Source organism: Cydia splendana, chromosome 2, assembly GCF_910591565.1.
Source record: "Cydia splendana chromosome 2, ilCydSple1.2, whole genome shotgun sequence".
NCBI classification, from domain to species: Eukaryota; Metazoa; Arthropoda; class Insecta; order Lepidoptera; family Tortricidae; genus Cydia; species Cydia splendana.
In genome coordinates, this window is record NC_085961.1 from 2,889,295 (window position 1) to 2,913,398 (window position 24,104).

At 40.0% G+C, this 24,104-nt stretch overlaps 1 protein-coding gene across 2 annotated transcripts; it reads right to left on the bottom strand.

Annotated features, from left to right (window-relative positions):
- Positions 1 to 2,450: 2,450 nt before the first annotated feature.
- LOC134802440 (juvenile hormone epoxide hydrolase-like) lies at positions 2,451 to 9,546 on the bottom strand. Of its 2 annotated transcripts, XM_063775109.1 has the most exons (10): positions 9,430 to 9,546; positions 8,956 to 9,060; positions 8,137 to 8,322; positions 7,515 to 7,760; positions 6,902 to 7,054; positions 6,315 to 6,534; positions 5,588 to 5,719; positions 5,178 to 5,412; positions 4,505 to 4,714; positions 2,451 to 3,857 (listed from the first exon to the last, which is right to left on the bottom strand). In XM_063775109.1, exons 2-10 carry the CDS (start codon positions 9,013 to 9,015, stop codon positions 3,365 to 3,367), a joined length of 1,935 nt encoding a protein of 644 aa, XP_063631179.1. In that variant the 5' UTR covers positions 9,016 to 9,060; positions 9,430 to 9,546; the 3' UTR covers positions 2,451 to 3,364. The 2 variants fall into 2 exon arrangements, with proteins under 2 accessions (XP_063631179.1, XP_063631187.1); XM_063775117.1 differs by lacking the exons at positions 6,315 to 6,534; positions 6,902 to 7,054; positions 7,515 to 7,760; ... (1 more) ...; positions 8,956 to 9,060; positions 9,430 to 9,546 and adding an exon at positions 6,055 to 6,167.
- Between the last annotated feature and the right edge of the window lie 14,558 nt (positions 9,547 to 24,104).

Sequence of the window (24,104 nt, forward strand, 5' to 3'; positions counted from 1 at the left end):
TGTTACCCACGTAACTTGCCGGTCTGTGCGAGACGTGGCCATACCAACGAAGGCGACACTCTTGCAGTTTGTCTGCAATGTCACGGACGCCAAGACTACCCCGAATGTGGGCGTTTCGGACGCGATCCTTGCGTGAAACTCCGCACATCCACCGTAGCATCTTCATTTCCGTGACACGCAGTTCCTGCTTGTGCCGCTCTAGTAAAGGCCAAGTCTCGCTGCCGTACAGAAGGGCAGGTCTAATGATGGTCTTATAGACCTGTCCCTTCAACTTAATCGGCATTTTGGGGTCACAAATAACCCCAGTCATCTCCCGCCATTTGACCCAAGCAGCGGAAATTCGGACTTTGACGTCGCTGTCGATGTCCCCGGTAGTGCTAAGTACAGATCCTAGGTACTTAACTTGATCCGTGCGCTCGACCATGTCCACGCCTATGCGGACGGGTAGAGGATCTGTACTATTGCAGGCCATGTACTCTGTCTTCGCCACATTTAGTTTAAGACCGCCGTTCTCCAGCGACCCCCTCCATCTGTTCACACGCTGGACAAGTCGGCCCTTATCAGAGATCCTTATCGGCGGTGGACTCTTATTGCCTAGGTAATAAGGCTGACGACATTTTGACTAAAATACCAATTACTCAGTTCTGCAATGGAATTCCGTTTGGTGCCCATAGAACGAAATAAAGTACAGAGAAATACCTATCTAATGACCTAACTCTCAACTCTGGTGGTTTTGGGGCAATATTGACGCATAGTTCTTTAATGCTTTAAGGTCCTAATTTGTCACATAATATCACTCGGAACCATTTCACTACAGCGCCATCTGTGTTGAGGAGCTGTTGGCGTTTGATCTCCTTCACCTGTTCAATAGGGAATATTACGCAAAACTCTGCGTAGAGGGCGCCACTAGCACAAACAGGGCCTACCGCGAAACACGAAGTGAAAGAGAGGCAGATAACGAAAAGCGGTAGGCCTCTGTAAACACCGCCTTGATGCATCAATGTCATAGTGATAACTTGAAAAAACTGTTTAAGGTATAGTATGTACAAGTTACTCTATGGTTTACAATTTGTGCTAGTCCTGCACTCTGGAGGCAGAACATTGCAGTAATACATCTTATTGTAATATTCTGTATTATCCAGTTTAATTTAAGTACCTTACGTTACCTGTCCACTGTAGGTAGCCGATTTAGAAATAAAGCTTTTTCATTATTGGACAATTTTATTTTATTGGATTTATTGGACAATTTTACACAGATCGACCTAGTCCCACAGTAAGCTCAATAAGGCTTGTGTTGTGGGTACTAGACGACGATATATATAATATACACACATGTACATATAAATACTTATACATATACATAGAAAACATCCATAACTCAGGAACAAATATTTGTGATAAACACACAAATAAATGCCCTTACCAGGATTCGAACCCGGGACCTCCTGCTTCGTAGGCAGGGTCACTACCGACTAGGCTAGGAGGCCGTTAAAATTTATTCCACTTTCGTCAATCTGGCCTTGATTGATCGATTAAAGCAAGGTATGCCCGGGCCGATGTGTGATATTTTCGCTTCGATTTTTTATTGAACGAACTTTCGAAGAGAGCACCACAAATTGACATTGAATACCTCACCTTAATGTAAATAAATGCACATTTCACTTAAATATAGACATTGATGTAGGTACTTTGATACCTCCTTAACCTTTTAACCGCCGTAGACTGATATATACCTAAGACATACAAAATCAGGCTCATTTCGCTGCGGTCTGATAAATAAGACAAAACTTCGTGTAACTTCGTACCTACCGCCGGCGACACGAGCACGCTCGATGAATAATTCTATGGCGGTTAAAAGGTTAATTTCCTCCTTTATTTCATGCAAATAATTAAAAATAAACACGAAAAAAATGCTCATAAGAAACTTAGGTAACATTTGGTTTATTTCGTTTCGAGGTAATACTTATACTATACTTAAACTTTCTATAGTTTTCAGTTTTTATTATGCTATACTTAACTTACATATATAGTTACCTGTGTGAGTTTGTTCATATTTTTATATATTACTTATAAAAAACACCACATTGGAGTTAGTCTAATCCACCCTATAGGTTTATTAAAAAATCTAGAATCATGACTACATAGTAGCCCTTTTGACAATGTCTTTTATCCCATTTACGTGGTACCAGTTTCTCATACGATTAAGGTCGAAAATCGAATAGCATTATTCTTATTCGTAAACCCGCGTTTTCACTTAGTGTTCTGTACGGTTACCATCAGTTTGTCACTGACATAAACGCCGTCGAGAACGTAATTTACTTTCTATACATCTCGCTCGCACTCGCATATTAGTGCAAACGGGATGTATAGAAAGTAAATTACGTTCTCGACGGCGTTTATGTCAGTGACAAACTGATGGTAACCGTACTGAACCCCTAGTGTACATTTCATTCGATAGCGTGACTTGCGTTCGCGTTTTGTCTATTTTTGTATGGAATTTTGAACAGCGCGCCAAGCGGGACGTTTTGGAAACTCTAAACCCCATATAAAATGACACTTAACGCAAACGTACGTCATGTCACTTATCGAATGACATTTACACTAGGGGTACTGAACAGTTTTGAGCGAGCAATCGTTCAGTAAATGGAAACACTTGCTCCAATAGTGAATGGGAAGACGAAACATTTGTAGACCACTAAGTGAAAACGCGGGTAAGGCTACTTATAATATTATGCTCAGGCACAGCGTCCTCATCACCTTGTCAGTAGAAAATGCGGCAAATTAAAAAAAAATATGCGCGATAAATTGACTTCCCATAGAAAATTTGAATTTCACGTATTTTCTACTGACTGAAGTTGGGTGCGTTTCAGTATAGTTTCCGAGATGACACATTTTTTCTCATGTTAGGGTGGTATTCCACCTGTCCAATGTGTAATGCATCTCTCTCATTATGCAAAATTTGAGACGCAAATACACATTCGACCCAGATATTGGACAGATGGAATACCATGCTGAGACAATACTTACATAATATACACATACATTGGATCGAGAAATTCGTATTAAGGGCGGCCACTAGCAGGCGCCAGTGCACGGAGTGGGCGCACACACGCGGTCGCTATTGTAGGTAAAATCCGTCGCACGCGTCCGCGCCCGTTAGCAACTAACTAACTAATATGGCTCAGCGACCCAGAGAAGGTCTTGGCCTCCGAAACGAGAGCATGCCACTTTTCCCGATCCTGCGCCCTTCTGGGCCGACCTACCAGTTAGCAACACTCAAACTATTTTTCGTTAACGCTCCGTGCAACCGCGCCACCTAGCGGACGCACTAAATGACCCGTAACCGTTCAAGTGGCAAAACCCATCACCAATACTTAGCCAAATAAGTTTCCAGCTCCAACGGGCTAGTGCTCGGCCCAAACCGTTCCACAGGCACCCCGTTCCTATCCACGATGAACTTAGAAAAGTTCCATTTTATAGCGTTAGTTAGCGTCCCACTTTGAACCTCCTTCAAAAATTTCCATAACGGATGAGCGTTGTCTCCGTTCACCTCTACTTTTTCGAACAAATCGAATTTAGCTCCTTTGTTTTTAGCAAAGGTTAGGATATCTTTAAGACTTCCTGGTTCTTGGCCACCGAACTGGTTGCAAGGGAAAGCCAGTATACGAAGACCCCTCTCTGCGTACTTGTCGTATAGCTCGTTGAGTTCTTTATAGTGGTTGTCGGTGTATCCGCATTGGGATGCCACGTTGACGATGATTAAAACGTAGCCCTTGTATTTGTCCAGTTTCACGCTTTCGCCGTTGATGTCTTTTACCGTGAAGTCGTAGATTGTCGTCGGTTTTTGCTCTGGGTTACTGTAAGATGAATTGTTTTATTAGGGTTTACTTTACTGTACATCTAAGACATATTCATTGGAACAGCATGGGGACACGATTTTTTCTCCTTTTGTACAGTCGCCATCAGATATATCGGAGCGGCCGAGGTGGTCAAAATATTTGAACACGCACTCTTAACGCCTTCACAATAAAGGCGTGTTCAGATATTTGTGAGGCCGCTCCGATATATCTGATGGCGACTATACAAAAGGAGAAAAAATCGTGTCCCCATGTTTGACAGCCGAACTAAACGGCGATATACTGCACTATGTATTTTGTGGTGTAACGTCTACTTTTGACAACCCGAAGTACCCCGTATTGTACGGGACCGTATAACGACTTCTACTTCAAAATGTCAAATTCGAGGCAAGAATTTATTCGTATACATTAGGGCCACCCCACACTTAGCGTCTCTCGAGTGTCTGCACGCAACTGCGCAACGACGCCATTTTTCATAGTGCTGACGAGACGACGACGCTCGAAAGACGCTAGTGTGGGCTGGCCCTTATACCTCTTCTACCATTGATAACTCTTTGCATAGGTACATAATGTTTCCATCTAGGAGAAGAAAATAAGAATTACTGGAGTTTATAATCAGGACCAAAAATAACGTCTGCTATACTTACTTCCTAGCATGGAAATGCCGGAATGCCTCCACAGCTTCAAACACATCATCAGCCATGATATCAGGGTGTTCCAAGGCTGCGAAGTGTCCACCAGCTTCTACCACGGTGCTATGCAGGTAGTTCTTATACTTCAGCCTCAGGAACTGGTCCGGGTGGAAGACCAGCTCGTGTTTGAACTTGATGCCCCATGTTGGTACTTCCGTTGGAACTCTGTGGATAATAGGTGAAAAAAATAAGACTTATGTTTTGGTCATTTAGCGTAGCTGAATATATTATATATGGCAAAAATTTTAAACTTCTTTCTGGTGATTGACAGTCGTAACTCAATGAAGAAATAAATAACAGTGTACTATATCTCAATAAAAAAAATCTAAGTAAGAAATAGGTAAGGTGTCAGTAGGTAAAGAATCGAGTGAAAGTGAACGATAACGATAAAAGTAAAATTTTCAAAGGCTAAATTGCAGTCACCAAAGCTTCCAGAAGTCAGTCCATGTGTCGTCTAGCCTTAGAGTTTGCTGTTTCTTAGCACACACAAACAATTGCACAGAAGTAACTAGTACTAGTAATGCTATTCGAAGCCCATTAGATCATGACGTTGTCCAGCAGAGATGGAAAAGAAAACTTCGAGAACTGCTCCCCATAGCTTTTCTGAAGGCGGAAAGAACATACTTACTCGTCTAGCCTCAGACTTTGCTGCTTCTTAGCAAATGTCTCAGCATATAGTCGCACGGAAGTAGTAATGCTATTTGAAGCCCAGTAGATCATGACGTTGTCAAGCAGGGTTGTCAATGAGAACTTGGTGAGCAGGTTGCCATCGCCAGCTTTCCTAAAGGCCGGGTCGGTCCATGTGGAGAACTTCTCGAGGATGTAGGCGGCTAGCCCGGCTGGGGAGTCAGTCAGTGCCGTGCCTGTGACGCAGTACATACAAATGTTTAGACACTAGAACAAACCGTCAATGAGTTGGCACCTAAGTGAGGAGGGTAGACTCTCAATTTAAGGGGGGGCGGGGGGTGTCAGTTTAGTGACCTTAGTCAATCTCGACTATCTGAATACTCCTATAGCAATTATCAAGTAAAAGCTCACCAATAGTATCTGGTTTAGTCGCCTGGATGTGCATGTAGCCGGACTCCTCGATGAGGTGTTTGGTCTTCTCGCCCCACGGGTACATCCGGCTTTGAAGCTCTGGCTCGACCACGAGGCTAGGCCAGAATTGACCTGTTACAACATTTTATTTTTAGTGGACTCATCTTAGGATTAGTGCAGAAGATTTTGTTTTAGAGAAAAAAGGACATCAAGATACAGGATCATGTATCAGATCAGCCTCCATGTCTGGCCTGGCATCTCGTATATACCTAATATACCAGACCAATCAGTTACTCCAACCTAGAATGCCATTTGACACCACACTGAATATAACTATGATTAGGGAGCAGGTATTATAATGTGCTATATCAGGTTGTAGAATACCACTGCCATTCTAATAAGCATTACCCCACGTCACAATGCCATATTACATTACACCGTGAAAATAACCAGGATACAGTGCTTACCTAAAAAGTTATAAAGATGCACGTTCGGGTTATAGGTTAACACAGGGAAGTTTGTATGGAATCCGAGCACATTCTTCGGGAATAATGTTGCCATGCAAGCCTATACGGTGGCCCGCGTCTCCGCCCTGGTACTGGTGGCTTCAGCAGGCCTATACGCTGCATCAAGTTGTGCAGTACTACTATCAGCCTAATAACCTTTACCCCAAACAAGAATGCCATATCACATTACACTATAAAAATAACCAGGATACTACACTTACCTAAAAAGTTAAAAAGATGTGCGTACGGGTTGAAGGTAAGTACGGGAAAGTTTGTATGAAAACCGAGTACGTTCTCTGGGAACAGTGTTGCCATGTGCGAGCCTATAGCATGGCCCGCGTCTCCGCCCTGGATGTAGTACTTCGGTAGGCCTATACGCTGCATGAGGTTGTGGAGTACCACCGCGATTTCTGCTGGGCCCAAGCCAGCTCTGGAGGCGCCCTGGGCAATAAAAATATTTTAGTTTTAATACGATACATGTGACATGCTTTGATCACATGCTGGAAAAACAGCTGAACTAGACTAGTCTGTCACCCGAGTTGTGTTACAACAAAATAAACAAAATAATGTCAAAGTTATAATGTGTACAACGGTGATTCGCAATACGCAGAACATATAACTTCTCTGTAGACAATACAACGAAGATAAAGTTATTTAACGACCCATTTATTTACGTATTTTCCAGCTATTAGGCTTGCCACAGGTCCAGCCAGCCAGCAGTTGCCAGAGTTCGGGCGACGTAGAATACTTAACCTACACCATATCATTGTATATTATATTTCCGGATCATTCACTCTGTCTCACTCACCTGTGAGAAGCCGAAGCCAGGCAGGCTGGGTATGATGAGCTCGAAGACGAAGTCGTGCTGAGCTCGCGGCGTGGTCAGTTTTGGTATCACCTCGTAGAACTCGCGGATTGAGCCCGGCCAGCCATGTAGGAGAAGTAGTGGCACTACCACTGACTGTAAATAACTCAGATATTTGAACTTGAAACAGCTTAAGGTGTTAAATTGGATGACATTTTGCAAGCTTGTGTCAGAATTTTTTTGCAAGCTACTAACTAAAACAACTAACTAAAATAAGTAAACTATTTACTAACTAAAATATTGTTATCCCTTTGTTTCATATCAATTCAATCCAATGAAGGTTAGGTTAAGTAATCATTTTAAGATTTTTTTTGTTATTTTGCTTTTTGTTAGTATAGTGTTTTAACCTTTGTTGTGTACATACAGGGTACAATAAGGTTATCATCAGTGTTATCAATAGACTTTAAATTAAATATAGTAATGTCATTAATACTGATAGTTTTTGGCCTATATTTGAAACAATTTTCAAATATAGTAAACATGATTGCCAAGCCTCAAGATCAGAACAAGTAACACTATATCTCAACTCTCATTGCACTTCTTTGTACCATCTTACCTTCAAATCACCATCCACCTTCGGCTTAACATGCACATAATGCATGTCCAAGCCCTGTACGTTGGTCTTAAACTGCCTGTACTGGTTGAGAAACTGCTCCCGCTGCTTGAAATCGTACTTGTTCTGCCAGAAGTCCAGCACGCGAGTCAGGAAGTCAGAGTTGAAGCCGTAGGTGAAGCCGGCGTCTTCGAGGGGAGGAGTAAAGGGACGCCGGTGGAGGAGGCGCTCTTTTAGGTCGTTCACTATCTGAAGCACAGAAAAGTATTAGTAATTTTATGTTGTAGCAGTGAAGTGTACCTAGAACTTGATTTTGAATGTTTTAAAGTTATTTGGAGAATTTAAACTGTGGTGAGTCATCGCGCGACATGTTTTATTTTGCTTCAGGTCTTTGTCACATAGTTTTATTTTGCTTATTTTTTGCTTTATCACCTAACTGGAAAATGGTGGCCTTTAGAAAACTCAATCCTCCTAATGAGGGTGCTACTGGAGTAGACCCTATGTGAATTATATGCCCAAATTGCATTTTGCTTTTGCAATAGGGGTAAGGTGGGACAAATGATTTACTTGATATTAGGAAAAATGTAATTCAACAGTCATATTCAGGGTATAATAATTTTCTTACCACATCAGAGAACTCAATTTTGAAAGGTCTAATGGAGACGTCAGGTTTCTGACTAATGGGGTACGGACCCCACCAAGTCTTGAGGTCCATCTCCGGCATAGGCGGTGGAGTGGCAAAAAAGTAGAACACACAGTATGCTGCAGCAACGGGAAGTACAGTTAGTACTATGAACACTATGTATCTTAGCTGAAAATAATAGAAATATTGATTTATAATAAAAAAGAAATAAAATAGGTACATAATTTCCTGTGTTACAGAACCCTTAGCTTAAGCTAAAATAACATGCATTCATACAGAGAAAATGGTATCCAACTTATGTAAGTACCAAAATTTGAGCTTTTGAATTTGGTGAAGCAATAAATGAAATTTTATTGCTATAGGAGTTCAACTCTCGAATTTAATGTACTTGTAAAAGTATGAGGGGACTTACAAGGTTTACAAGGCTAAATAAATTGATATATACAGCACAAGCGATGTTTGAACCCGTGATTATTGATCACCACACACATATGAAAGGTGAATCTAGTTGTAGTTATAATATTTTCAGATATCTCATTCAGGGACAAATCAGGGACCGAATACCGGTATGTTATTCATACAAATTAACCGGTATTAAATTTCGGTATGTTTATGTATATTTTTGCACTTAATTTAAATAAATCTCAATCAATCATTATCCTTACCTAAATAATATTCTATCATATCAAAGAAATAATGTGAATGCTGGTTATAAGTTATACTGGTAATGGCCCCTGCATTAAATAAGGTACAGACTATATTTTTTGGATAGAAATAGCAAACAAAATAATAATTGCTTACGGTCAAGGAATTTTCTTGTTTCGGTGCAGATTTTTTAGCTTTATCTTTCTTATTTTTCATATTTGCTTACTTCCTGACCTTGCTGTTCACAACGATGAAAACACCCTGAAATAAAGTACAAGGCAGGTTATATATGTACAGTCACCTGCAATAATATGTTACTCTTCGAAGGCCGCAAAAATATGTGACGGGCTCTTATGGCTCTACAAATAAGACCGTGTCAGATATTTTTGCGGCCTTCGTTGTGTAATATACTATTTCATGTGACTGTACAAGCTATAGCAACAGCCTCAGAGAATAATAACAACGTTAAACAGTGATAAAGAATCACAGGCATTTTAAATGATGTTTTTATTTAGTTTTATCTTATCAGTGCTGTATTTTTTTTGCAATTGTGACCGGGTTTTGCAAATCATTCTTGTCTGCTCGTATTTGCATCATATAAGTATATAAAATGTGAAGTATCAAGCTTACTAGAGTGTTGAGTAAAATATGAAGATTATGCTGCTAATAATAGCTTTTATCTTTCGGTTAATTGCACTACGGAAAAATAAAAATAATCAACCCGGTACACTGTACACTCCCAAACAAGTAGATAATGAAGTGTCAACTGTCACTGTCAGAAACATTTTTTTTTATTCGTCCTTTCTGGACAGGCTAAGACCAAAGGCCATACTGCCTCGTCCTCGGTAAAATAACTTTCATAAATCATTTAAGTTGTAGTCTTCCTTTTTTTTCCATAAGTCAAATCCAATAAATATAGTGCGTCAAGCAAATCTTGTCAGTAGCAATGTAAAGCAAACTAAAGTAGGGCAACACTCAAAGAGTAGTAAGTATTGCGCTAAGAAAAGCAGCAATGTACAATGTACATCGAACCAATACTTTTTTTTTCCGCTGAGCGCGCCCGTCAATTCAAATTGTCACTCGCGGATTCTCTATTGAAAATGTTTGAAACTCGGAGTAATTAACAATGGAGCCGCCATTAACAGGCGTTCCCCTCTGTCGAAAATAGGCGGCCAATGGTCAACCCATAGACTTATAATATATAGAGACGATACCTAAAATTACCAAAAACGCTTTTAATCTTTATTGTGGTTATCAGATCACAATTTTATAGTCACGCCCCAGCAGGGAACCAAGGGAAAGTTCAGATATTTAATTAAAATACATGAATACGTCCTAAAATAGGTGTTCCGCAATAATTGAATTATATTATTATATTATAATATATTCATTATCCATTAGCATTTCAATTTTGTTTATGTTTAACGAAGATATTGAAGCTTCAATTAAACGCTATTTCGTTCCGCTGTGTAGCGTTTATCGATATATAACATGATTAAAATCGACTTTTCACATCCCTAAAAGAGCACACATATACGCTTTTACGCACACATACACAGTCTGGGCGCATCACAAGAAAGGCAACACTTGATTTGAAGTCCACCTTGTCAACAGTATGGTTGTCCTTTTTTGACAAACGGCATTTTTAAAAGAGCGAGGAGAGAGAAATGATACTAGTTGCTGCGACGTGAAAGAGAACAGAAAACGTTGGGCCCTTGGGTTAACCACATGTCAACCATATGTATGAACTGACGTTTATCTGACATGACGTACCTATACATTTGATGTGCCCCTCCCCCGCAAAAAACGGCAGACAATTTTGTACCGAAAATTTTAGACATGGCGTCTCCGTTGGTTATATCCTCTAAGGTTTGAAATAGGGAATATTAGGCAAAGCTCTGTGTAGATGGCACCTTTGTGGCACATACAGTAAACAAACCACATTGACACATTACACGTCACGTCAATCACATGGCCTACCGCGAAACAAGTAAATCGAAATTTCGTTATATAATCTCTCTATCGCTCTTGCATATTCGAGCGAAAAAGAGGTAGATAACTAAATTTCGATTTTCGCGTTTACCGGTAGGCCCTTGTTAACAAACCGCCTTGATGCATCAATGTCATATTTTATTGTCTGTGAAAACTTGTCAAAAAACTGTAAGGCCTAGTATGTATATGTTACTCTATGCTTTTACTCTATTGGTCTAAGAGCTAGCCACGGAAATAGGTATGCAATTTATAGAGCAACGAAATCCTTCTAGTTAGTGTGCAATACTATCATTATTAATTAATCCGGGCGCCTGGCAGCTGCTTAGCGGTGGGTGCGGGAGTGGTTGGGCAACAAAGGGGTTGTAAAATCAATCGAAGGTGTGCAATTTATAGAGCTCTGATTTTGGTGTGATATAATAGCTAAGTATGTATTTAATTCAAATATAACAATGTCAGGCGATTTAATTGGGGGAAAAGTAGTGCCAGGTGACGTACAAGATTCGCGAAAAAGTACCAAAATAGGTTTGCAATTTATAGAGAAACGAAATCTTTCTAGTTAGTGTGCAATACTATCATTATTAATTAATCCGGGCGCCTGGCTGATGTTTAGCGGTGGGTGTGGGAGTGGTTGGGCAACAATAAAGGGGTTGTAAAATGAATCGAATATGTGCAATTTATAGAGCTCTGATTTTGGTGTGATATAATAGCTAAATATGTATTTAATTCAAATATAACAATGCCAGGCGATTTAATTGGGGGAAAACTAGTGCCACGTGACGTACAAGATTCGCGAAAAAGTACCAAAATAGGTTTGCAAATTATAGAGCCACGAAATCTTTCTAGTTAGTGTGCCATACCATCATTATTAATTAATCCGGGCGCCTGGCAGCTGTTCAGCGGTGGGTGTGACAGTGGTTGGGCAACAAAGGGGTTGTAAAATCAATTGAAGGTGTGCAAGTTACAGAGCTCTGTGTTTGGTGTGATATTATAGCTAATTATATATTTAATTCAAATATAACAATGCCAGGCGTTTTGTTTGGGGGAAAAGTAATGCCATGTCCAAGATGCGCGAAAAAGTGCCAAGTCATCTCATTTACTGTGTCAAATTGTATCGTGTTTCGTTACTTGGGTGGGGTTGGGCTGATTTGAAACCGGGACTCTATTACTAATCGCACTTGGCCGGTTTTATCAAACCCGTACTAATTCAAATTTGTCAACAATTTTAAAGATGATTTAGACTGGTTATCCGTAACACATCTAAAGAACTCAAGTTGCGGAGCGTTGGGCGTGACACGGCAGCGCGGTCGACGCGGGCGGCCCGGGCGGCGCGGCGCGAGGCCAGTTGCTCTTTGTCGTCGCCTGGCGGGGTGATCGACTGAATATTTGGGCCTGTATTTTTGCACACACGATTTTGAAGGTCCACTCTTCTAATGAAAAAGTAAAGGCCCAGACCTCTATAAATGAGACAACTTTGGCACTTTTTTCCGCACCTTGTACGTCACCTCTGGCACTACTTTTCCCCCAATTAAAACGCCTGGCAGTGTTATATTCGAATTAAATACATAATTAGCTATTATACTACATCAAACTCAGAGCTCTATAAATTGCACACCTTCAATTGATTTGTCAACCCCTTTGTTGCCCATCCACTCCCGCACCCACAGCTGAATAGCTGCCAGGCGCCCGGATTGATTAATAATGATAGTATGGCACACTAACTAGAGGGATTTCGTCGCTCTAGTTCTATTAATAGCACAGAGTATTTAATAGGTATGGACGGACAATTTAAAAGCGGTGTTATGATGTTGATAAAAATGATTAGCTAATTTGAAGATATCAAAATAAAATTAGAAGAGGACTATGCCGTTAAACAAGAATGTATGAATAAAATCATTGCTTCAGCAGGTAGATGTCCTACTGGATTTTAATATTTTAATACATTTCTCAGTTGGCACTGTAGGCATCTTAGCTTTGATTAAGCACAATCTTATTTAATATATTGGTATTTAATGGTGACACAGCAGAAATATCTCTTGAAATAGAATCGATTCAGATTTTCAGAATGTAAACAAAGATGATGGCTGTCATTCGCGATCCACATTCCACAGATAAAACACAGATGACACGCGATTTTCGAATTATTCGAACACAGTGTTGCTAACCCGCGATTTTTCAAATTTGCCGCCGTTTGCTACTGACAAGATTTGCTTGACCCAGATAATTTCTAAATTTTCGATTTAATACATATCGACATGACACTGGCTACTGTAATAAACGCCATTATAAAAAAAAAAAATGACAAAAACCTACAAATATAAACGTACAAACAGTCAATCTGGTACAAACGCTAACGGGTATCGACGTGTGAAGCCCGAGAGCGCTGAATGCGGCCCGTTAATTGAACTTGCGGGGCCAATATCGCGACAGAGACTTTTTGCAATTTTTCCGCAGAACCCAGGGTTGTCACATGTATAATAAGCTGTTTAATATGTTGCTTAAACTTTCATACGTGTTGTGGTCAAATAGGGTCATCGCGTCAGTTTACCGTCCAGTGCCTGATTCCGTCCACTTGGCGTAGTTGCTATAGAATTGTGTATAATTTGAATATAATTATGCCTATACATTCAAGAAATGCGTATAATTTGAATATATACCTGTATATTCAAATGATACGCCATTCTTTAACTGACGCAATGACGTCCTATCGGTTGTGCTACTTGCGATGAACCGAAAAAGAGCACAATAAATTGTTTTGGAAATAAATGCAAAATAAATGGAAAGATGACTAAAATTCGGCCAGGATCCTTATCATACACAGACGAGAGGTTAATATTAATATGTGTTAAATAATTGTCGTAAAAAGCGATTCCAAATGACACCGGGATTAGTGATGGAGTCACTCGTTCCAGTCGTTCCGCTAAGAAGAGCCCACTTCTTCAGGGCCTGGCAAAGATAAGACAGCAACAGCAGGAACACAGGAACAACCACTTGTAGGTACCTACCCCTAAATTGTAAGTAGGTACATGCCGAAAGGTGCAATGCGACGCAAACGAGTATAATCGCTGCAAATGAGGTTGCAAATGCGAAGGGTAGGAGAAAGACTTCAGTGCGCTCAACCTCAGATCCTCGAATGAAGCGCGATACAAGACAGCTAGTACCTATTAACACGTATTGAATACCTACTAGATAGGAGACAGGATAAATACTGCAGTTAATGTATTACTACAGGACCGACCGACAGTCAGATTGACAGCCCAACGCGTAGGAAAAGATCTATACTGGATACGCCATCGTTGCAACGATGCTGTATCCAATGGTTTCCTGTGATAAGTATTGACCAGATCGTTGTTCCACCACTTCCACCTTTTGTTCCGGGTCTATCCATTAATGTAGTACATAGGTACCTAAATGAGCAAGATTTTCCCGACGGTGCCAGCCCTGCGCAACACCCACCACGCTTTCATCCCGCTATCACGGCTCTCAGCCTTTTGTCACCGTTTTCCCATTTTTGTCGCCGACCTATAAGCCGTAAGCTCCTAGCTTAGCAACATAACCTTTTGTACGCACACGAAAATCAACCCTAAAGTCAAGGTATTTAAGTAAGCATATGCAGTGAAATGGGTAAAGACTTGGAACGTTCCGTTTTGCGTCGCGTCAATGCGGTTTTTCGAATGAAATCCTCTGTTGGGGGAACTGACATATGAATTTAATATCGGATTTGCGTATTTTATAATTCGTTTAATATTTTATCAGTCGGCTGCTGATAGTTAGCGGCCTGGCAATGAGATGATAATTAAATGGGAATCGGATTGCGCCTCCATTTGGTTGTAAAATTATTTTAATTAATTAAATGCCAGGTGTTATCTGACAGTGTAATACTCCGCTTGATTCCGGGATGGGAGAAAGAAATTGTTAATTCATTTAATTCACAATAGTGAAGTAGGTACCTAGGGGTCCCTTTGTTTCCCATAAAGTTTTAAGTCATTGTCATATTATCGTTAGTCATAAAACTGAAACTGTTAACTTTTCAGGATTTTCGTAAGGATATTCTATAGATAGGTTAGATTAGGTTAGGTTTGTTTTATGGCAATCCTGAAAAGTTACGTGTTTCTGAGCAAAACCAATTATGAGTAACGAAAATTCGGACAAACAATACATTATGACTTAAAACTATTTGGGAAACAATAGAGACCCAGGTACCTAGGTACCTACATATCCTTTGATCATTATCATGCAAGTAAGTAGTGTAGAGAACCTAAAATGTCCATAATATTATATAAACGTTCTGTTAGAAAAAAAATGTACCTTTCAGCGCAATACCTTACAGGAAAAATGGCGTCACGCTGAGATATTGTCCTAACTCCTAACACTACGGTCGCGCTTATCACGTATTCATGATAGGTACTGAATGAAGAGATGCCACATAGAGCCCTTTGAGTCTGAGGCGAAAGCAGCACGAAGGTCCGACTGGCGTTTGAAGATGAGCGTCGTAAGGAGCTGAGATCCTAGCCAAGATGCCAATCGTTTGCGCTACGACAACGAAACGCTTTCTGTCCCTCTATCCATCCTCTATCACTCATATTTATTAGTGCGCTAGAGAGACAGCGTTACGTTGTCGTAGCGCAAACGATTGGCATCTTGGCTAGGCATCCTGGACGCAATGCAAGAAGAGCGAGACGAACTCAAGGGGACAATATTACCTATACTATTCTACACTAGAGGCAGTAGAGGCCCATACGTGAAGACCGACAACATTTCGCTTGAGTTCAAATTTGGACTCGAAGCAATATCTTTTTTTTTTCAAAGTTAGATCTTAGCTTAGTTACATAATTTAGTGTCCAAATAAATGTAACAGACGCACTGGCAACTGGTTGGCGCCTGGGTATTGCAATTGGTTCTCTGTGGTGAAATAACAAGTTTTAATTACAATTACCTACTTAACCCAAGGGTTTATTATAATATTGATGAATGAAAATATTATACATCTCACATACCATTAAGGTTTTCAGCGAAGAAAAAAACTAAAAAAAGTCGAAACGTGTGTGATCGTCGATGAATGTTTAATTGTGCCGTTCGTAGCGTCAACAAGGCGGTATTGTTGTATGCGGGCCCAGGGGCCATTGTAAGCTTGCAGCGTCGGCAAGTTTATGCAGCAGACTATCAGGGCACTGCAGGAGTGATATTCCCGCTACTTACCAATTACTAGCCGCAGGCAAAACAGTATAGACTCTAGACCTCTGTAACGGCCTGTGTGATCGTCGATGAATGTTTAATTGTGCCGTTCGTAGCGTCAACAAGGCGGTATTGTTGTATCCAGGCCCAGGGGCCATTGTAAGCTTGCAGCGTCGGCAAGTTTATGCAGCAGACTATCAGAGCACTGCAGGAGTGGTATTCTCGCTACTTACCAATAACTAGCCGCAGCGCGCAGGCAAAACAGTATAGACTCTTCTACATGCACTGAGGACTGAGGCTATACTCTGTATCTTTAGGTATTTAAATAAAAGTAAACAAACCATTTATACATTTTCGGGTAGTTATAAGATTTATTGGTTAATCAACCAAATACAAAACCGCCTGGATCATGTCATGTTTTCATCTACCCTCAACTGGCTTAAGGAACCATTTGAGTGTAGATTTTGTTTACTTTTATTTAAATAACTAAGATACAGAGTATGACTATACGCAAATTGTATGTTAATTCGTCGGGAGCACAAAATATATGAGAAGTCTAAGTTGAATTGTATTATGTAGGTAAGCGTTAGGAATCAGCCGAGCCGTCTTAGCATGATGTCACAGCAGACTTGAAGGGTTTAAGATCACCGGCTGCTAGAATACATAGGTCCTTTGGCAACAGCGCTAGCCATGCCCGGGTTAAGTGTCGCTTTAATCCATACTATCGGGGTCCAACTTTGTATGAAGAAAAAAAACCGTGCAAGTGCGACTGGGACTCGCCCTCCTAGGGTTCCGTACTTTTTAGTATTTGTTGTTATAGCGGCAACAGAAATACATCATCTGTGAAAATTTCAACTGCCTAGTTATCACGGTTCATGAGATATAGCCTGGTGACAGACGGACGGACGGACGGACAGCGGAGTCTTAGTAATAGATAATAATAATAGGGTCCCGTTTTTACCCTTTGGGTACGGAACCCTAAAAAGTAGAATACATTTCAGCTCCACAAGGCTCCCTTTATTCTATTATGAAATAGTAATCTATGTGCCAAAGAACTCATTTGCTAATGATTTACGGGTTACTATGCATGTGTGATTTGCAATGATCCTATACCCTATACCTACAAAGAAAACAATACAAATGAATCCAAATGTAAAAATTTATCCCGGCATATTTTTTATATACTTACTTATAACTATGTAGCTTTTGCCCGCAACTTCGACGGCTTAGAAGTCGTTATAGCTTTCATTTCCACCCCATTTTTATTGGCATAGGGGTTGAATTAAAAGCAATAAAAAATATATAGTTATTAGGAAGGTTGAACCATTGCTGTCTCCAAAAAAACTTCCGGTGTCTAAACTACGAGTAGGTATATTCCACTTGGTTCTGAACACCGTGATTGTATTTTATTCGATTCCATGAACAGAAATGTAAACGAGTTGCAATTTCAATTTATAATTGAGAAAACAACAGTAAAATTTATAGGCTCTTTTATAGGCTCCACCGTAATCTTCGGTAGGTGGCTAGGGTTGCCAGATCGAAACGCGCTATTATCGGGAAAAAATATAAATTTTTCGGGATTTTGGGACTTAAGTCGGGAAAAAAAATACATTCAAATTAAAGTAATTGTATTAAAAACAACGATTTTTACATTATTGGTCGCTCGCTCGCTCGACGACAGTTTGGAACTTGAAATTATTGGTTTATAACGTGAAGCTGTTTTTCGGGACAATTTTCACTTTGTCGGGAATCGGGAACACATGCTAAAAATCGGGAGAATCCCGCCAAATCCCGACTATCTGGCAACCCTATAGGTGGCAGTAACATAACGTAGCGTAACAGTAGGTAGGTACCGACTATAAAACTACATAAAAGCTTTATTAACATAACTGCTTTCAACAAATTAATGGCCAATAGGGTATTTGACTGTATTTAAAATAAATTATTTTACACCATGCATGAAATAAAGGAAACTATGATGAGTCCATATGAAGAGTATATTGTCGAGGAATTAGGCACTGATACAAATTTAGTCTGGTTAGCAGCAAGGGGGCCAATTCCAGAAGGCACATTTGACGTTTCGATGGAATATCCAGTTGACGCGGATAATTCGTCACTTGTCGAATTGCGTACACTTGCCATCTGTCAGTGAACTATATCCTCACTAGAGGTGGGGCGTTGTACTGAAATAGTTTTTGGGACAGGTTTTTCTTAATGGACGACTTTTTGTTTGCCGAGTATTTAAAAGCACGGACTTTAATTTTCAAAATATAACAAATATGAAGTTGCCAACACCTCGTACCTCCATTCTTACCTTTACTTCAAGTAAAATATTTTTTTGTTAACTGACAGTCGTACGGGTATCTGTTGGATCAAAAAATAATGGAAATAATTTTTACATTGTTAATATGTCATTTGATTAATGGCCTTGACTAAAAACGTCACGATACGTCGGATCCCTACTAATGAAAAGTCGATATTTGCATAAATAACCCTTATTTGTAAGACGCTTAAGTACGGTAAACACTTAAATTGCCTATTTGGGGTGGTACACGTAAAACTGGTATTTTCATAGAAACGTACTTTTGGTACGCATTTTGCCAACGTGTCCCAGCTCTAGTTAGGATCGCAATGGATCGCAAGTTGTTGCATTTGACAGCGTGCGATCGTAACTGTCAATGAAATCACATCATCACTAGACTTTTTTGTCGATGGGTATGGCCGCCATATTTGGATTTATGACATTCAAAAGGGGATCCTACGGCATAGAGTAAACTGCATTCTTATTTTTCTACAATATTTTGATTCTTCTACTGGACGCAAGATGGAGTTAGCATCTTGGCGTTATAAAAATAAACCGCAAGAACATGACATGCAGTTGCGTGTGGTTGCGTGGGTGTAGATCTATCATGAAAACGAACATGACTGTGACAGTTGTCTATGATTAAAAAAATAATTGACAAATATCATAAAGCAATACATATACTCCAAAATGGCAAAAAGAAAACAGATTTATTATAAACATACTTACAAATGATATAGGTAAAAAGTTTGATTTGTAAACCAATGGTCGTGGGTCCTAACCCCGGCTATTATTAACAATGAACTTGTTGTAACTATCTTAACCGATTGCTTTTCGGTGAAGTAAAATATCACGAGGAAGACGGAGTAGCTACTATAAGGTATATATTTTTCCCCTCTGGGTTAGATGGCAGGGAGAGATAGTGAAGAATGCCTGAAAATAAGCATTTATTTTGTTGTTAGACTAGTTTTCTTTTATAAAATTTTTAATTGTCACAACAGCAAGCTAAAAGCCCTAAGCCATGAGCCAGGGTATGTTAGGTGCAGGCTTAGGGGCTAATCTCGAGGAAACCGGAGCTTCGGCGACTAGCTGCCAACTTTCCCAAATCACTTTTACATCAGCTCCTTTGATTAATAAATTTAGGTAAAATTCGTAAGAACTAGTGCCTGTGCCATACTCTACATTGGACGCTATGCCTAATTAGTTGTTATAATTGTTGAATTTTCAATGGCATATAAGACACCGGTCGTATACCGACTTAGAAATTTGGATTTTCTCAGTTTGAATGAATAGCAAACTGGAGAGTTTTAGATTAATTTAAAACTTTACTTATTATTCATTTTAGGTATTTTGTGAAGAAAGGTCTTCACAGACATTGACAGAAAATCGGGAAACACCGGCCAGGTGCGTCAGACCACGCAAAATATGCCTACTTCTTTTACCATGTATATATATGCATGTATATGTATGTATGTATATATATCATTAAAATACCGTCTTCGCAGCACTACACTTCAGTCCTTTTATTAGAAAAGTAATATGTTTACTTGTTTAGGTACCTATATGTAAGTAATTTTGTTCTGTGAAACTTATTGTTTGTGTTACGAGACTTACGAGTAGGTAACTTTGGCACAATAAAGCCTAGATCTCAATAAGGCCTAGTTTACCCTCTGGGTTGGAAGGTCAGAAGGCAGTCGCTTTCGTAAAAACTGGTGCCTACGCCCATTATTGGGATTAGTTGTCAAGTAGACCCCAGGCTCTCTCTTATGAGCCGTGGCAATTATGCCGGGATAACACAATAAAGAATATTTGGCTAAATAGTTAAATCCTTATTTGATTAGACTCGTGTATTTAACCTACTCGTATTTTGCCACCTAGTAGGCTCGAATTGGTTGTTATTTGTGGCTTTCCATAAAATAAGGGCACGTCTTTATGCTTCAAGTGCAATAAGGACGTTTTCATCAGAAATTCCACGAAATTGGACTAAATTGAACTAAAAGCCACATTTTTACAAGTTTTTATGTAGTTTCACTTTCACCTGTCCCGTTGTCTGTTTGTAACAATCAAACCTAAAGACCCACTTCCCGGATGTTCAATGAAGCTGAAAATTTGCATACATAAGTAATCAAGTTTTCACAGATGTTCCGAATAAATATAGTTTTTTCAAAGGACTGTCTCATTTCAATCGTATACAGAGACAATCATACTATCTTTGTCTTACACATTGCACTAGTACTAGCATCCAAAAGAAAAGGACGACTATAGTTTTCCCGGTTCTTACTGACTGATAAATTGGTTTGACCAACTATATAACATTGATGGATCAAGGCGGTTTGTTTACAGAGGGCTTGCGGCGAAACCCGAAAATCGAAATTTCTTTATCTGCCACTCTATCGCTCGGATATGCAAGAGTGATAGAGAGGCAGTTAACAAAATTTGGAATTTTGTGTTTCACGGTAGGCCCATTGTTTGTGGTAATTTTTCCGCAAAGACGAAGTACGCACGATAAACGCCAAAAAGTTAGTATTTAAATGTTTATGATATTCATTTAAATCGTCGTTGGTGGTTCTTGCTTGTGTGAGTTCTAATGTCACTGTACTATCACCTGCGTACTCAACCTTCACGTTATAATTTTTTTTTTATATTAACGCTGTCATAGTAACGAAAATAATAAACACGTCAATCGAAGTAAAGAATTTAATATCCAAGAAAAAAATGCTGAATATGTAAAGCATCATTTATTATAGAATTAAAATGATATACCAATTATACGGGTTACATCTTAAAAAAGATGATTATCTTGGAAAGGATACACAGGTGAACAAAGTTAAGGTAAAATAGGTACATAATTCACTCGGCTTGCCTGGCCCACGCATGCTGCACCTACCACGACCAGAGCCCGTAGAAACCTGGGGGCCCGTAGAGGCGCAAACCGGCGGAGCGCAGCGCAGATCACTTTAAAATTATCAATGTATTTTTTTCCCTATTTCAATTACCTTCAGGTATAAATTTAAATGCTTTGAGACCGACTTCGGAGCATCACGGAGGATTGTTACTCCGTGGCATCGAGGAGCACGTTAGAGGATACCGCGGCGGTAGGCGCCGGCATGCCGCGGCATCCCCCGGCATGCGCCGAGGCCTCCCGCGGCGTGCGCCGGAGTAGCGCCGGGACGACGGGGGAGAACTCGTGCATACTAGTCACTAATCCCTTGTGATAGAGTACACGCGGCGGCATGCCGCGGCATTTCCCGGCCTGCGCCGAAGTGCTCTCTGGTGCGCCGGCCGCCAGCGCTTGGGCTGTGCGCGCTCGCGATATCGCGGGGGATTTCACCTCGCCGGTGAGCGCTGCGCGGCGTAAATCCTCCTCGGTGATCTGCGCTGCGCTCCGCCGGTTTGCGCTGGCCTTTATACCTATATGCTTCTGGTAATGCTCTAGGTAATGGGACGAACATCCACTTTGGTGGACACGTTCAGAAAAAGGAGAATATTATACAATGAGCTTTATTTCCATATGACCCAAGACTCTTTCGAAGATTTCAGAAACCAATATCCAGCAAGCACCGTCTGGCTTTCCGCTTGGAAGATATGGAAATACAATGCACGTACCTACATATATAAATATGTGTAATCATGTGCCGAAGCATATTAAGTTATTAAGAGGAAAGGGGATGACCGGTTCTCCATACAAACGTAGTCCCCATTTTCCTCTCTGGATATTTATATTATGGAATATAGGTAGTTAGCCATCAACAAACTGTAGTGCCCAATGCATTTTGCTACATTGTACAAATTTAGATTTCAGTTTGTCAGGTTTTGGCATTATTTTCTTCCATCAATCCCACGTTCTTCAGTGTTCATGTGTACAGATTTTTTCAGTTTCAGGAACGCGTGAAAATCTAAAGTTTAAATAAAAGAGAAGAAATTTCCGATGGCTGTGGGAATGTAACAAAATTTTAAAGTAGCGATTTGAGATAATCAATCATCTACAAACACGTTTTCGGCCACAGCGAATACGTTCACCACTAAGAATGTCGGTGGTGCGCTCTCAAAGTAAAAAAAAAGAGTAAGTAAATATTAACTATTAAGCTCATTACACGAATTGTCTAACAGTTACAAAAAATAAACTACATACTTATTGGGAAAAATATTTTGTTTGTCGATAATAGGTAGTTGAAATTTACTAAGCACTGTAAGTTTAGGGTTCCGTAGCAATAATGGCAAAAACGGAACACTAACAGTTTCGTCATGCATCTGTCTGTCTGTCCATAATATGTCACAGCAATTTTACTCAAAACTATAAGATAATGAAGGGAAGGTCACTGTGGGCAAGTCCGTCTACAAGGCAAGCCCGTCAACATCAAAGAGATACCTAATCACTACGTTTTAAGAGACGGGACTTCCATACTAGCGACTGGAATCAGTTTTTGTCAGTCTGTGTGTGAGTTTGGTTCTCCAACCATACCAACATGTACGACAAAGAACTGTCAAAGAACAATAGTACCAACATAACAGAGTCCAGGGCTCGGAACCGGTATTGATATACCGGTTAATATCGTTCATAAACCGTTATATTATTTCGTTCATTAATAAACCGGTTAATTGATGGAACGCGAACTTTAAAATTTAGTTCTCTCTTCTAACCGGTTAGTTGAGAGAACCAAATGTTTTCGTTCTCGAGGATCGATATAATACCGGTTAATCTCAGCCGTCTACAATATTAATACATTATCCGGCTACCCGCTCTAAGTACTCGATCTCGATGTTGACTTGACGGTGCTGCTTGCTGACTGAATTGTTTATTTTTAGGGTTCCGTACCCAAAGGGTAAAACTATTACTAAGACTTCGCTGTCCGTCCGTCCGTCCGTCCGACCGTCCGTCCGTCCGTCCGTCCGTCCGTCCGTCCGTCCGTCCGTCCGTCCGTCCGTCCGTCTGTCTGTCACCAGGCTGTATCTCACGAACCGTGATAGCTAGACAGTTGAAATTTTCACAGATGATGTATTTCTGTTGCCGCTATAACAACAAATACTAAAAACAGAATAAAATAAAGATTTAAATGGGGCTCCCATACAACAAACGTGATTTTTGACCAAAGTTAAGCAACGTCGGGCGTGGTCAGTACTTGAATGGGTAACCGTTTTTTTTAGCATTTTTTTTTCGTTTTTTTTTTTGCATTATGGTACGGAACCCTTGGTGCGCGAGTCCGACTCGCACTTGCCCAGTTTTTCTTATTTATACTTTTTGGGCGTGTGAGTTTTGACTGTTGGTGTTGGTGGTGTTTTGTTACATTTAAAATGGATTCACAAAGTTGTAAATATATTCCGGACAGTCAACCATTTTTCAATGAAGAAGAGACGGATAATTTCGATTCTGACAACTGTGAGTAAAATAAGTGGGTACACATTTTTTGATAATCCTAGTCTGAAAGGATATAACGCTCTGAATTGTATTATCAGCTTCTCCTCCTCTCCTCCTTGCATTTTGTATGCAAATTAAAAAGAATATGAAATGTTGGTGGACGTAATTAAGCAAACAATGCTGACACGCTGGCGTGCAAATTATTTATTGTCTATAGATATTCATTTTGAATTTTGTTAATCCTTTTTAACCGAGTTCCAAATCCCAAAGGAGGAGGTTATCAATTCGATTGTATGTTTTTTTTTATGTTTGTTACTCCATATCTCCGTCATTACTTATTAATTACTGGACCGATTTTGAAAATTATTTTATGATTGTACGTATACTGCCCTCCTAACGAAAAGTGCAATAACTAGAGTCAAGCTACTTTCGAGAAAAACGCGGTAATATATTTTAAATTTGTTTAGTTGATATCTCCAATAT